General features: G+C 44.5%; 1 protein-coding gene and 1 long non-coding RNA gene across 4 annotated transcripts in view; one reads left to right on the top strand and one right to left on the bottom strand.

Moving 5' to 3' along the window:
• Nucleotides 1–1,411: 1,411 nt before the first annotated feature.
• On the top strand, nucleotides 1,412–13,767 carry TRIM13 (tripartite motif containing 13). Of its 3 annotated transcripts, none has more exons than XM_010400403.4 (2): nucleotides 1,412–1,493; nucleotides 12,210–13,767. In XM_010400403.4, exon 2 carries the CDS (start codon nucleotides 12,213–12,215, stop codon nucleotides 13,440–13,442), a length of 1,230 nt encoding a protein of 409 aa, XP_010398705.1. In that variant the 5' UTR covers nucleotides 1,412–1,493; nucleotides 12,210–12,212; the 3' UTR covers nucleotides 13,443–13,767. The 3 variants fall into 3 exon arrangements, with proteins under 3 accessions (XP_010398705.1, XP_039423271.1, XP_039423261.1); XM_039567337.1 differs by lacking the exon at nucleotides 1,412–1,493 and adding an exon at nucleotides 6,995–7,092; XM_039567327.1 differs by lacking the exon at nucleotides 1,412–1,493 and adding an exon at nucleotides 7,200–7,287.
• LOC109144712 overlaps nucleotides 1,488–14,061 on the bottom strand; it is a 109,644-nt gene continuing 97,070 nt past the window's right edge. The window contains exons 5-7 of the long non-coding RNA XR_005603912.1: nucleotides 4,641–4,848; nucleotides 3,434–3,500; nucleotides 1,488–1,933 (exon numbers count right to left, since the gene is read on the bottom strand). This is a non-coding gene — a long non-coding RNA (uncharacterized LOC109144712). The remainder of the gene's footprint in view (nucleotides 1,934–3,433; nucleotides 3,501–4,640; nucleotides 4,849–14,061) is intronic.

Below are 14,061 nucleotides of genomic sequence, written 5' to 3'. Positions count from 1 at the left end.
AAAAGCTGTAACACGACTTGTGGCCTTTGGGTTACACAAGCATTTCTATGTCTATTTCTGCATTGGTACGACACACACAGCATCTGGAGCAGGACCCACAAACTGCACTCCAACAAACACAGTAAATATTGATAACATGACGATAGAAGCCGACCTGTGCCCACTTCACATTTTTATTTATCTACAGAAAAATATCAAATAAACGTTGTGCCATGGGCTGCTGATCTAAAATGTTTTGTAGACAGCAGGTAACTTAATTACTTGCATCTGAAGGCTTATTTTTCTCCAAACTAGTTTGGGATTAAATTGCTGTTTCTCATTATTTTCAGTTGGTGTATTATTTTGTGGCATTTCACCTAGAATGCTCCCTTAACGTTTTATTACAGTATGAAGTATGATGTAAGTAATGTAACCCTTGTGGTACTATGTTATCTGTCTTGTGGGGGCCAGGGGGTTAATACAGATATTCAAAAATTCTTGTTAAAAGAAACTTCCATAGCCAGAAATATCTGGTCTGGATGGGCTGTATCAGTCACACTTACCCCTTTTACTTGAAACATGAGGTGAAGTGCTGTCTTTGTAAAAATTGTGCCTAAAACCAATCTGACTTTAAGAGCAGCTTTAAAATGTGCTTCCTTTTTTTTATTGGACGTACTGTTACAGCCCATAAACATTTGGGGTCAAGAGCTCACTTCCTTAAAATATGCCAAATGGGATTAGTCTTGAACTTCCAAGAAGTAAATATTAGGTGGAAACTGATGTTTATTTATTTTGTATGGAGGGCATCAGGATTCTCATTGGTAGCTCGTTGTTCACAAATTTAGTCTCATTTAAGTCACTGTGGGATTTTTATTGCCTGTGGGTTTGTTACTGTAAATGCTAAAAGATAAATGTTAATATACTTTTAAAAAGAAAAAAAAAGAAAAAGAAAACTTAGACTCAAGCTCCAAATGACTCCCTGTCCCATGTTTTTCTCTGTGCCCCACTATATTCTTTCTTCTCCAAAGTAAGCACTGGGAATACAGACTCATCTCACCACATGAAGTCAGCATTGCCAAATCTGTTAGACTCAAGGGGATGAAGCTTTGGGGAGCAGCGTCTGGCTGTGCCTCCCTGCCAGTTTCCTGCTCCACTACTTCCTTAACTGGAGAGGCTGGTTTTACAGGCCAGCAGACTGCAGCCCTTGTGCGGCAAAGTACACGCTGCAGCTTGGAAAAGTTTCCAGTGCTGCTTTGGAGCACGTTGATTCCAGTGCCTGTGTGCTTGGCAGGCAGGAAGCCTCAGGCACCAACTCATCCTTGCACCCATCCTGTCTCCCTGCCGATGCAGAGCCCAGCTCCTGAGCACCCTGGCAGCGGCTGGTGGCAGATTGATGTCACGATGTGCAGGAACAGTGGCAGAGATGTTCGTGTACCCTGAGTGAAGACTCTGGCGCCGGACACAGTCAAGCAGAAACTACCCTGGTGTGGTGGAAGTCAGGCAAAAGTCAGCTGGTAAGAAATGTGGCTTGTTCATATGCCTTTCTTGAAGGATGAGGTAAAAAATTGCAGCAGGATAGTACTGTATTTGTAAATGTGCTTGTCAGCCTGCTTAGAGAGTGTGTGAACACCAAAAGCTTTACAGTCCACAAAGAACTGCCCCAAGGAAATTAAGATCTTGCCTTCAATATTTAGAAGTATAATTGTGCTTGGTAATCATGGGTTAATTCAGCTTCTGCCTTCCTTGAATGTTCATTTCTTTCACTGGGGAGGCCAAGTATTTTGGACCCTCCCACACTGGAAGCAAAATTATGCTCAGCATGCCTAGACATGTTTGCTGCTTGCAGCGTTTTATTTCCTTGAACAGTAGCAGCAGAGACATTTTGTCTGGGAACCATGCTAGTAGAACAGGACCACTCCCATTCATTTCACAAATGCAGACTTATTTGGAGGACCTGCTGAAGGAAAATGACGGTCATTGACTTGTTTCATTCTCTGGCTTAGAGCTGCATTCACAAAATACAACTGTCTCTCATTAGCTCTGCAAAGTACATCTACTGGCTTCAAACAAGTATGTTTCAGAAAGGTTCCCTGATATGCCAAATTTGCAGGAGAGGGCAGCTCTCTCCCATTGTGGCAGCATGCATTACAACAATGTAATACATGACTAATCAGTTCTCAGGAAAATAATTCCTCTTTGTCCTGCTAGTAAAAACCAATCGGACTTGCTTCTCTGCTGCCACATGCTTTGTGCAGGCATTTACACCTGTGAAAACTAATGAAAAAAAGTAGTTATTATGTGTGTTGGAATGGATTTAGCAATGTCTCCATGCAACTTGCACAGAAGTAAATGATGGTGCAGGACTGGAAAATCAAGGTTTGTTTATTGAAAGCACTCCTTCCACTCCCAGGGTCAGGCCTGTGGTTTGGAAGATGTTACAGACAAGGTCTCAGATGAAAAACAGGTTATGCTTGTACTTTTGAAATCTTCACCATAATGTAGTTCTTGTGAGGATTAACATTCTGTAGGAAGTCCTCTGTTTTACACAGTTAATCTGATGCTTGCCAAATCATAGAAGAAATTACATATGGAAATTAATTTTGTTCCTTGTTGTTCTGTTTGCTTTGGAGGTCACTTCTCCTTTCCTTTTTATGCAATACAGGCAAAACCCACTGGAGAAGAGCTTTGATCTATAGGCAGTTCCAAACCTCATTAAAACTGACAGGCATGCTGGCCATGCTTTGTTCAGGAAGGAGCAATTAAGTTTTTTTATGGCATAATATAGCTAAAAACTAGAAGCTGCTGCCCGTGGCATACAGCTGCATGGCCAAGTGCTAAGATGAGCTAACTTGTATGAGCAAGCACAAATTTGGGGAAAGGCAGGGAGACTTTTCTAGGGACTGCTTGCGAATGCTGCAGCAAGAGAACAGATTGGTTGCAGCTGTGTTTGCCTGTGTGCATGTCCGGGACCGGAAACACCATGCAAGAGCCAGCAGACAGTGGGAGAAGCAGTGGTGTATGGCCCTGAGAAAAAGCCAAGGGACAGCTTCTTCTGGGCAAGCATCCTGGCTGGAGCAGCAAACTTGGACTGCTGCACAGTTCTCCCTCCCATTTGCTTCCTCTGCGTGCAAGGAAATGGGACATGGCTGTACATTTTTTGTAAATAAATAGGATTTCGCTAAGGAGCTGACTGAATTCATCATCAATTCCCCCCCACGTCCCTCTGCAGAAAAATCTGGCAAAGTGCTGAATATTAGTTAACTGTGTGGGTCAAAGTTCTGTATGCAAAACTACAGAGCTTTTCAGTACTGCTAAAAGAGTCACCAGAGACCCTGCAGATATCAAGGCAGTCTCTGAAATTCAGACCTCAAAACAGCAGTTGATCATTTCAATCGCTGATGATCCTTCATGGATTTTTAATGCCTGGTATTTCTACAATCCATATTAAAAGTACCTTTTATGGAACAAAAACTGCTTTCTCTGATCCCTTGTTTGGAATGTTGAATGTAGTCCAGATGTATCTGTTGAAAAGAAATGTAGTCAGATACAATATAGTTGTGAAACATTTATACATCAGTAAGGTGTTTGATACGCAGAGCTGTTTTGAATAATTTATTTATTTGTGTTATCTTACAGTGTCTTCTTATCAAGTTGCTCTAAGCTCTTGCAGATTTATGTCCATATTTAGGTCCCCACAGTGACTACATTATCCACCTCAGATTGAGAGTATGCTCACCCCAGCACAGCTGAAGTAAAGCAGAGTCCTCCAAGAAGACTCTGTCCTGAAGCTGGAGTGTACTCTGTGTATGCTCTGACACCTCTGTAATGGGATGTGAAGCCTTAGCCTTAGTGGGAAGGCAAGTTTGCAGCCAAGGATAAGACTGTAAAATGCCCTCAACTCACCTCTTTTCCCTGGAGTTTCACCCAGGAGACAATTACAATCCAACAGGTCTTTGGTTCAGAGGTGCTTTACTGATGGGGAATACAAATTTGGGAGGAAAAAAAAAATGCTGCTTTTAACTCCAGCTACATTTATCAATCAGTTCTCCAGCACAGCACAGCGGGTGCCTGGAGCCTGGAATGAGCAGCTGGTGTGGCCGAGGGCAAGGCTGTGTTACTTTTGGCAGCAGTGCTGGCAATAGCTGGCTGGAAGCATTTGTGAAATTACGGCCTGTGGGGGCACTTCTGGTTTATGCTGACGTGTGTGTAGGCTGCCACCAAAACAGGCCCTCTCACTGGCTCATCCTGGCACTGGTGTTTGTTCGGCTGCAGGATCAGCTGGCTGCCAGAATTGATTCTGCAGGAAACTTTTTTTTTTTTGTAAGCTTTCAGCTCTGTTGGCAAGCCGATCTAGCCTAACATGTGGCTGCATGAATGTCAGAGCCAGCAGAGAGGAGGCATGAGGAAAGCATGACTAAGGAAAGGGGGAAGGATGGAATGATCACTTTTGCCAGTAGCGCAGTCTCATCTTGGCTTAACCCCCTGAGAATCTGCCTGTCAAGGTAGAGTTACCTGTTGCAGCTTGAGTCACGTTAATGGCTTGCTTCCACTGAATGAGAAAAATCTTGTTCCTCTTTTCCTCACTCTTCTGATGTTAGACCTGGTGATTGTCTAATCTTGCATTGGACTGATTTAACTTGTTGAATCAGCACAAAACTCACCTCGGCAAAGAAAAGGGAATAGCGTTCTGCTGGCTGAGTGGGTGGAGTCAGCTCAGGACGGCATCTGCAGAGGCTGGCAGAGCTGGGACAGGCAAGGAGAGTAGTAGCTGTCAGCTCTGAGGTCGCTGACTGAACCACAATGCAGAGCTTCAGTCTCAGAAATCTTCTGGCATAGTTCTTGTTACAAGAGCCATGATCTGGGTTCTCTCTGTAGTTTAAACATGACAGTAGGTGACTGCCCTTTGTCTTACAACAAACGTGGTGCTTGTGTTGAAAATCTGGAAATTGTCGCTATCATATAATTCCTTCCAAATTTCTACCCCTGTATTTTCAATCCTTCCATAACTAAGTGGCATTTATCCCAACACCTCCTTTCAAGCTGGGCCTTTCCTTTGAGCCTAGATTTCCCTTGGCTTTGTTTATCTATTACTCCACAGATCTACAAATATTCTTTTCCATCAGCCAGAGTTTTTCTCTGAAGCTTCAACAACTGGTCTTTGATGCTGCCTTGGGAAGACACTGTGCTCTCGGATGCAGGAATGCAAGCTCATAAACAAACTGCTACTGAAAGTGCTGCTATTGAAGCAGAGTTAAAAAGTATAGAAGGATGGACTCGTATGTGTGCAAAACAGTTGTGTGCGACTCTATCAGTCAGATAAGAAGTAGAAGAGTGCCCAAATTCTTTTTGATCATGCTTAGGACAGCCATGGGACACTTAAGTACAATGCTGGCTAGGCAATGTTTCTATGCACCAAGCACGGAAATTCTGCGGTGTGTTTACCCAGAAGTTTAAGCTTTCATCTTTGACAGAAGAAATCAAAGGCAAGGAGGGACAAGAACATTTTCAGGTGGACCTAATGAAGAGGCATTATCCCAGGTGGGCAGGCAACCACTCTTCCACCCATACAGCTCCTTCTTCACTTATAAGGAGACAGAGTAGGACCAGCCCAAAGAATTAATAGAGAATAAAATGTACTCTAAAAATATATCAGGAAAAAAGTTATATGAGAAATATTTGAAAATAATGAGTGAGAAATCTAAAATGCCATGTTGTTGTTAATCTTTAACTAAAAAATCACAGAGAAGATGAATAGGACCCAGAAATTCTTGATATAAAAGGCTGTTGGGAGAGTGTAGACAAGGAGTACTCCAAATATAAATGCACAAGCTTTGGGATACCACTTGAAAGCAGTTTAGGTGGCTGAGGGAAACTACCTGGAATTACTTGTTTCTAATAAACAGCAAATGAGATACTAGACAACTAAGAAGAAACAAGCAAGGTGTTGAAATACATCTGAAGGTCTTGGTTGTTTTGTGCAGCAACTCTACCTCCTGGGGCTGTTCTCCAGTAGATAGTGGAAGAAATGCTCCAGTGTGTGAGCACTCTGAAAGGGATTTTCAAAAATGCTTGTCTTTGGTCAAACTGTTCCCATAAATTTCAGCTGAGCAGGCAGGCCAACTTGGGTGGGGCAGCAAGGAGAGAAAGTGAGGAGTAACTGACTGCAGTGAATTGGGAAGGCATAACCTTGGCATGTTATTGACTGGCTTTTAAGATCCGGATTCCTAAATAATCAGAAGAAATAAGTCACATGTGTGAGGGAGCTTCATATATTTTTTGTGATTTTTTCTTGTGATTTGTGATGTTCCTTGTGTGGGTAGTCCTGAAGGTGAATAGTCTCCCCTGTGCTGATGAGTGATGTGACTGCAGTGGATATGGAATAGGGGAATGAAGGGATGCAGGAGGCAGAGTATGTACATTTGGGAACAACTTTTGATGTAGTATTTCACAAAGTCTAACTCGACAGTAAGTTCAGTTTAACTTTGATATGAGACCTCTTCTGTTGACAGAACGAACAGAACTGCAAAAGAGATACCCAACACAAAGGTCCTCTGACGTCTCAGCAGTTCCAGACTGTTTCATAGTCCTGTAACTATAATGTTCTTTCAAATGGACATGGGATCTCTTTTGCTCCATCTCCCTGGGACTAGTCAGTGTTACTGCAGAAAACCTGCATAGGTTTTGCAGGCCTCGTTAACTCTCCCAAGAGATTCACCAGCAGGAAACGGCATAACCAGTGCGTTAAAGCAAATAGGAACGAGTTGCCATCCTTTTATGAAGCACATAATGTTATCTGTCTCAAATTATGTTATTTTTTTAAATAACTGCTTTCGGAAGGTGGCAGATGCCCAGCAGGATTGCCACCCTGCAGCGCCCCTCCTCAGGCTGTGCAACGTGCGCCTGTGAGCTGTAGGCTCAAGTGTAATTTATCAGAGTTAACAAACAACAGAAACCCGTATATATCTCGGCCGCCGCCTTAGGCAAGCAGCATCCACCGCCGGCTCTCTCTCCCAGCAGCCCCGGAGGCTTTCCTGGCCGCTCACAGGCAGGCGGTGGAAAGGAAGAGCCGCAGCAGCTCCTGCCCTGGGGCTGGATCAGCGGCCGCGGGCCAAGGTGGGTGGGACGGCGGGGCAGCAGCTCCCGGCCGATCGCTCCGGTGGGCCGGGGCCAGGGAGGAGCGGCAGGGTGGGAGCGGCGGGCCTGGAAGGCGAGCGGCGGCCGGGGCGGGAGCGGCGCCGAGTGGTGCGGCTGAGCGAGGCGGCCGCTCCCCCGCCTGCCCCGGGCTCCCCGCGATCCCGGCCCGCCATGGTGAGTAGCGGGGCCCGGGGGCGGCAGGACGGGCGGGCGCGGCCGGGCGAGGGCAGGCCGCGGCTTTGTGAGAGGCGGCGGCAGCGCCCGGCCCGGGGACGTTGTGGCCGCGGCCGGAGCCGCCGGTTGCGCTGGCAGCCGCCGTCCCCGGTGAGCCCCGCTGTGCTTCGCGGGGCGCGGGCGGACCAACAGGGCCTCCGTGCCCCGGGCTGCGTGCCTGGCGGAGCGCTGTGACCCCCGGGGAGGCCAGGGCCGGCGGCTGGCTGCAGTGCCATCGTTTAGGGGCGATTCCCCGCTGGAATTGGAGGGGGGGTTGTAACCAGGAGCAACAAGGGAATGGCTGCCAGGTCAAGGGACGATGGGTTGAGTGCGGGGGCCAGCGTTGGGGCAGCCCCTGCGGTCGACAGACCGTCCAGCCCTGTGGGGGAAACGGTGTTCGTGGGGCTGTGAATGCACTGAACGCAGATTGCTTATTTCTCCAGGCCTTCGTGCCTTTCTGGAGTCTGAACGGGTTGGATCTGCCTGGTGCTTCTGGAAAAACTTATGGCCATGAAATACCAGGTTTAACGCATGGGCAATTTCCCCAGGTCTTTTTTGCTGTCTGGACAGCAACCTTCCAGTAACTGAAGGGGGCCTACAGGGAAGCCAGAGAGGGGCTCTTCATCAGAAACTATAGTGACAGGACAAGGAGTCATGGGTACAAACTGAAAGAATGGAAATTTTGGTTAGATATTAGGAAGAAATTCTTTACTGTGAGGGCAGTGACACTGGAACAGGTTGCCCAGGGAGGTTGTGGATGCCCCAATCGTAGCAGTGTTCAATGCCAGGTTAGATAAGGCCTTGGGCAACCTCATCTAGTGGTTGGTGTCCCTGCCCATGGCAGGGGGAGTTGGGACTAGATAACCTTTAAAGTCCTTTCCAACCTTTTAACATTCTATGATTCTATGTTACCTACTGCTCCTGGAGGTCAGTTGTTCCACATTAAAATGTATACAATGACCCTCCATTAGGTTGCAGTTTCTGTCATTAGATTAACAGGTTTAAGATCATTGCTGCTGGAAGGAGGATCTTCCATCTCCCTTTCTCTCTGTGTGGGACTCTTTTTAGGGCTGATTCAATGCACCAGTCTGACAGAAGGCTGGTGAAATTGCTCATAGAGGGTCCTGACACAGACTGGTGTCCTTGCCAAGGAAGGGAGATAACACCTTTCCTGACTAGCTCAACTACTTGTAGAAATGTAGCCTGACTTGGTCAAGTCTCATTTAGTACGTTTACATGCCATTGCAGGAAACTTGTAATTCAGGAGTTATCGTTTTGTTTGAAGCCTGGTAAAATTCAGGTTTTGCTTTCAGCATGCTGCTGGCTGATAAACCCAACTTCTGTGCTGAGAAGCATGCTAAATGAGTTTCTCTCTGGAGTGTGGGAAAAAGCTACTGTGGTTGTTTTTGCTTTTATGGTTTGATGTGTTTTGCCATTCTTCTTCCTAATGATAAAACTGTGCAAGTTGCTGTTTCTGATGGGTGACATCTGTTGGGTTTGTACCCAGAGATGCTTTTGGTCCGCATGCTACAAGTGGGGAATTCCAGGGCCACCCAAACCTGGTTCAGAAGTTACACAGGGAAATTCCCCGTGGAAGAGTTGAAATGTTGCTGTAGTTCATCACACAAATACCAGGTTACTAAGGGATGTTTCAATGCACAGACAGTTTACTGTCTGAAATTAATAGTCTAAAGAAGACAGAAGTTCATCTGTCCAACCAGTCATACAAGTCTTCGGTATTTTGGTTTGGCATTTGTGGTGTTGTAAGGGGGGGGGGAGGGGTAGGGGAACTTGTAGACCTGCCCATTTCTTTTTTAAAAATCCAGTGTTTTTAATGATGTTGTATAAGGGTTTTGAAATTCAGTTGTATTTATAAAGCATAATTATGTAATTGGGTAAGTGGGGTTGGAATGCAACAGGACAGTTTTAGTTGGATCATTAAGCTTTTTTGTGTATGTTTTTTGTATTTTTTAGGAGTGTGAAAATCTTCAGAGTTTGTCCTGCAATTTTGATGGAACGTGTTATAGTACGCATTTTCTGCGTTGGTTTGCTGTCCTTGCTGTCAGGCATGCAAAGCTGCTTTTCCAGCTCCCTAACTGGAAAGTAAAATCCTCCCTGGTAAAGGAGATGGACCAGAGCAAATATTTTCTGCACTGTGCATTTCCATTTACTAAGAGATGGAAAACTGTCATTTTAGTTTTGTAGTTTTTATCCTCTTAACACATGAGCAGAACTGATTTTTGTGCTGCTACTGTGGCTAAAAGCTATGAGCACAAGTTGGAAAGAGAGCTGTTCACAAAGAGGAAGACTCAAGAGTGCAGGGACAAAGTTATAATCTTCCTGTCATCTGATTATTTTTAGCACTAGGAAAAAGATGGAAGGGAAATGTTGCTTTGAGAGCATGAGAGGTGCTTCAGAACCATATTCTCCTCACAGAATATGAGGTTTCTGAATGGGATCTGTGGGCTTATTAGGAAACCCATTAGTTAGAATTATTAGACTTTTTCTCTGGGATTTTGTCCGCAGTTGTAGTGGTGGCTTCTTCTGCTTCCTGACCTTAGTCCTGAGTAAAAAAGCTGGCAACATTTCCAAAGTCTCTTTTTTCCAACAAGCAGAGAGAATACGCCTGTGGTGGGGCATAAGCACATAAGCATGGTTGTCTCAAACATTCTGACTGTTGTGCTGTGACAGGAAAGGTGGCGTGGGGAGGGAGGGCTCTGCCAAGGCAGGGCAGTGCTGTTGTGAGCCAGCTTTCCTTTCATTGCTGGGCTTATAAATCATCCTGAGGGCTTACGCTCAGTGTGCCTGCGGCAAGAGAAGGGGCAAGTCCCGGGCATCTCACTAAAGGGGGCTCCTGGACCACCACAGGCCCCCAGCTCCCCTGACTCATTTCCTGGAGGGCTCTAAAGGGCTCGCTAGGCGTATGCCAGCAGCAGCAAATGGTGCGAGGAATGAGGGGATGTGCACTAGGGAAACTGTAGAAGGGAGGGTGTCAGTCCTGGGCTTTTGTTGATCCCAGGTCTGGACTGTCCATGGTGGCAGGACTGATGTGCGATCTAAGGACTGGTGATCTTTTTCCTTCACTTTCTCTCTTTTCCATCTTTACTTTCTCCTCTCTTGTTTTATTCCAGCAAGTGCAGCAATCGGGTTTTACCCCTTGCTCTGTGCCAAAGCTTGCTGGTAGAGTTGGGAGCTTGGTAAAGTTCATTGTAAAAGTTAAGACCTTGTTAGTGAACACTTCTATGACTAAATAGTGGGATAGTTGTCAGAGTTAAGGTGGCTGTATAATAAAGGATAAGAGTTCCCTGACACTGGACTGCTGTCTTTGTTCAGCCCACTGAGAACTTCTACTGAATTTCTGGGTTGTGACAACCCCTCCTCACTTGAAAAGCATGGGAGGTTTGCTTATACCTCCCAAGAATGGCTTTTACTGTGAAGTCTCACTGGGACTATTGGTCCTTTTGTGAAGAAAAGTCAGGACTGACCTCACCTTTCTCCTGGTAGTGAACCTTGCTTTCCTTGGATCAGTGGTATTGATTTTTATTGCTCTTCTTGTCCTGTGCGGCGTGGATCTTCCCTTGCAGCTTGCCTCTTGGCTCCCTCATTTTCCACTTCATTTTTTTTTGAGGGGACAAAAACCTTAATAATTACATCAAAACTAATTAAGAGCTCATTCACATGCATTTATGACACAACAGTACTTTGATGCACTTTTCTGTGATGTCTTTCAATTTATAAAAGGAGTTTTATTACATATATATGAATATATGTTGTATAATATGGAAGGAATTCATGCAAGGAAAGCATCTTTCTAATTATAGCTCAAAACTAAGTGCTTGAGAGCTTCGGATAATACAGACTGTCACCTATTTTAGTCTTTATTAGCTGTTTGTTTTCTTAGAGCATGCTGTAAGTTACAAGGTGTCTGCGTCTGAGAACTTGGCTTTAGTTGGAGGCAGGGGAAGGGTAGTGCACTGGGTCCCTTCACTGAGACTTTCCAGTAGGAAGGATTACATGATAAATATTCTTCCTGTAGATTCTCTCCACAAAAAGAAATTACTGAGGCATGAATGCTGTGAGAATGGAATTGGAAATTCCACTGAATTTCCAATGATTGCAGATGAGTAAAAATGGTTAGCAGTTTTGTTTCATGATGAATTATCAAGGATTATGGGCAGCTGTTATTTGAAGTATTTTAACTTTGTGCTGAATAGCTCAGTAGTAACAGATTCAGTTGGTTATTTAAAAATATTGCAGGAGCAAGAGAAAAGCTAATTGTTAAACTTCTTAAAGAGTGGTGACTCTCCTTTGGCCTTGCAAGTAGAACAAAAAGACACATCCTGTATTCTGTAACAGCAGAAATACTGCAGCTGGGCTTTTTCAGTCACTTTTAGTATTGTCCACAGTACCAGTGCATGGGGTTTGAACTGGACACTTTGGATGAGTGGAGCAAATAGAGAGTAATAAAATCTTAGAAGGGCATATCTATTGGCTGGGTATCTTCTGTGCAAATCCTGTTTCTGTGTATTGCATCAGCAAGTAAGTCTTGCACTGTTATTATCAGTACATGAGTTATTTTCTTTCAGAATCCTTGCTGGGATGGCAAGCCTTCTTTTTCAGCATTTCTGGTTGAGAGTCCAAAAAAATGGTTCTGCCTGAGCACTGCACCATTCTTGTGCCTGCCATTTGCTGGCCAGATACCACAGTTAACAGGGACTGGCTGCAAAAACCCAGCTGAGGCTCTGTCTTAAGGATACTGGAGGAAAAAGTACATCCTTTTCTCTGAGATGTATCTCAAATAGAGATTGGTTTTTGTATGGTCTCCTCGAGGGAGAAATAAGTTTTGTAAGTTCTGTTACCATCTTTTTTTTTCTCTTTCCTAGGATATGATGGAGCTCCTAGAGGAAGATCTCACCTGTCCCATTTGCTGTAGCCTGTTTGATGATCCTCGTGTCCTGCCCTGTTCACACAATTTCTGCAGAAAGTGTCTGGAAGGAATTCTTGAGGGAAATGTGCGGAATGTGCTTTGGAGGCCATCCCCTTTCAAGTGCCCCACATGCAGGAAGGAGACTCCTGTTACTGGAGTCAACAGCTTGCAGGTCAACTATTCCCTGAAAGGTATTGTGGAGAAGTACAACAAAATCAAAGTAACTCCAAAAATGCCTGTGTGCAAAGTGCACAGTGGGCAACCCCTTAACATTTTTTGCCGGACAGACATGCAGCTGATCTGTGGGGTTTGTGCCACCCGTGGTGACCACACAAAGCATGTTTTCTGTTCCATTGAAGAAGCTTATTCCCAGGAGAAGCGGGCTTTTGAAACCTTGTTTCAGGGCTTTGAAACTTGGCGTTGTGGAGATGCCCTCTCACGGCTGGATACCTTAGAGACCAGTAAGAGGAAAGCTCTGCAGATGCTGACGAAAGATTCTGACAAAGTGAAGGAGTTCTTTGAGAAGCTGCAGCACACGCTGGAGCAGAAGCGAAATGAGATTCTCTCTGACTTTGAGACCATGAAGCTTGCAGTGATGCAGGCCTACGATCCAGAAATCAATAAACTGAACACGATTCTGCAGGAGCAGCGGATGGCTTTTAACATAGCAGAGGCCTTCAAAGATGTGTCCGAACCCATTATATTTCTGCAGCAGATGCAGGAGTTCAGGGAAAAAATCAAGGTGCTCAAAGAAACCCCTTTACCTTGTTCCACTGTGGACATCAGTCCCACAATGAAGAGCTTTGATACCAGCCAGTGGAATGGAATAAAACTAGTTGACGTGGACAAACTTTCCTTGCCTCAGGAAAACAACACTTTCAAATTCAAGATTCCCTCAGTCTTTTCACGCAGATTTATAGTGAACTCTCTTATTTTCTTGCTCATTCTTGCTGTTACCAGAATATCCTTTGTGGAGTCAGTCATTGACAATCTCCAGTGCTGGAAATCTCAGTTCCTTACAATTAGCTTGTCCTATTTGGCAGATACCGTGGAGATAGCAGATCATGCAGTCTTTTACTGGGAACAGATGACAGATGGAGCCTCACTTCTAAGAGAAAAGTGTAAAAACTATACATTGGTTGTACTGGATAATGTCGCACAGTTTGTGTGTAAATATAAACTGTTGTGAAGTGTCTGCTGGAATATAAGAACTAAGAGAGATGTGGGGAAGAAAACATGGAACTTCTTAAATTAATTGGTCTTTTCAGACATCCAGTGAAAACATTCAAAGATTCAAAATGATTCCAAAACACTCATAATGTTCACACAGTTTGAGTGCTGCTAAACCAGAAGATGAAATGGCGCTTTGAAAAACACTTTGTGGATTCTTCTTTCAGTGGTGATTTTGGGAATATTACTTACTGTAAATCATCTTTCTTACCAAAATATAGGGCAAAACTGTGTACTTTGTTTGATGTTAATGTAACTGTAGAATAAGATAAAAGACTGTAGTTTAAAAAAAAATCTAACTGGGAGATCGTTTGGAAAGAGGAAAAAGAGTTGTGATTGAGATGAGCACTGTGCTGACAGGTTTGCTGACGACTGCCCTTCCACTGCAAAATGCAGCATGCATCATTCATGTTCTGGAACCAGTTTCTATCTGATGATGTTACTTCTCTCTGAAATAGCTGGATGTTTTGGTTTGGTTTTGTGGTTTTTTTTTGTTTTTTTTTTGTATAACCAAATGTTGTAATTACCCTGTGCATTCAGATTACGTGTTCTATACCAAATGTATCTTCAGGGCAAGC

Source organism: Corvus cornix, chromosome 1 (genome assembly GCF_000738735.6).
Source record: "Corvus cornix cornix isolate S_Up_H32 chromosome 1, ASM73873v5, whole genome shotgun sequence".
Taxonomy (NCBI): Eukaryota; Metazoa; Chordata; class Aves; order Passeriformes; family Corvidae; genus Corvus; species Corvus cornix.
Note: the sequence above shows the minus strand (reverse complement) of the source record. Positions and strands in the feature narration are given on the sequence as shown.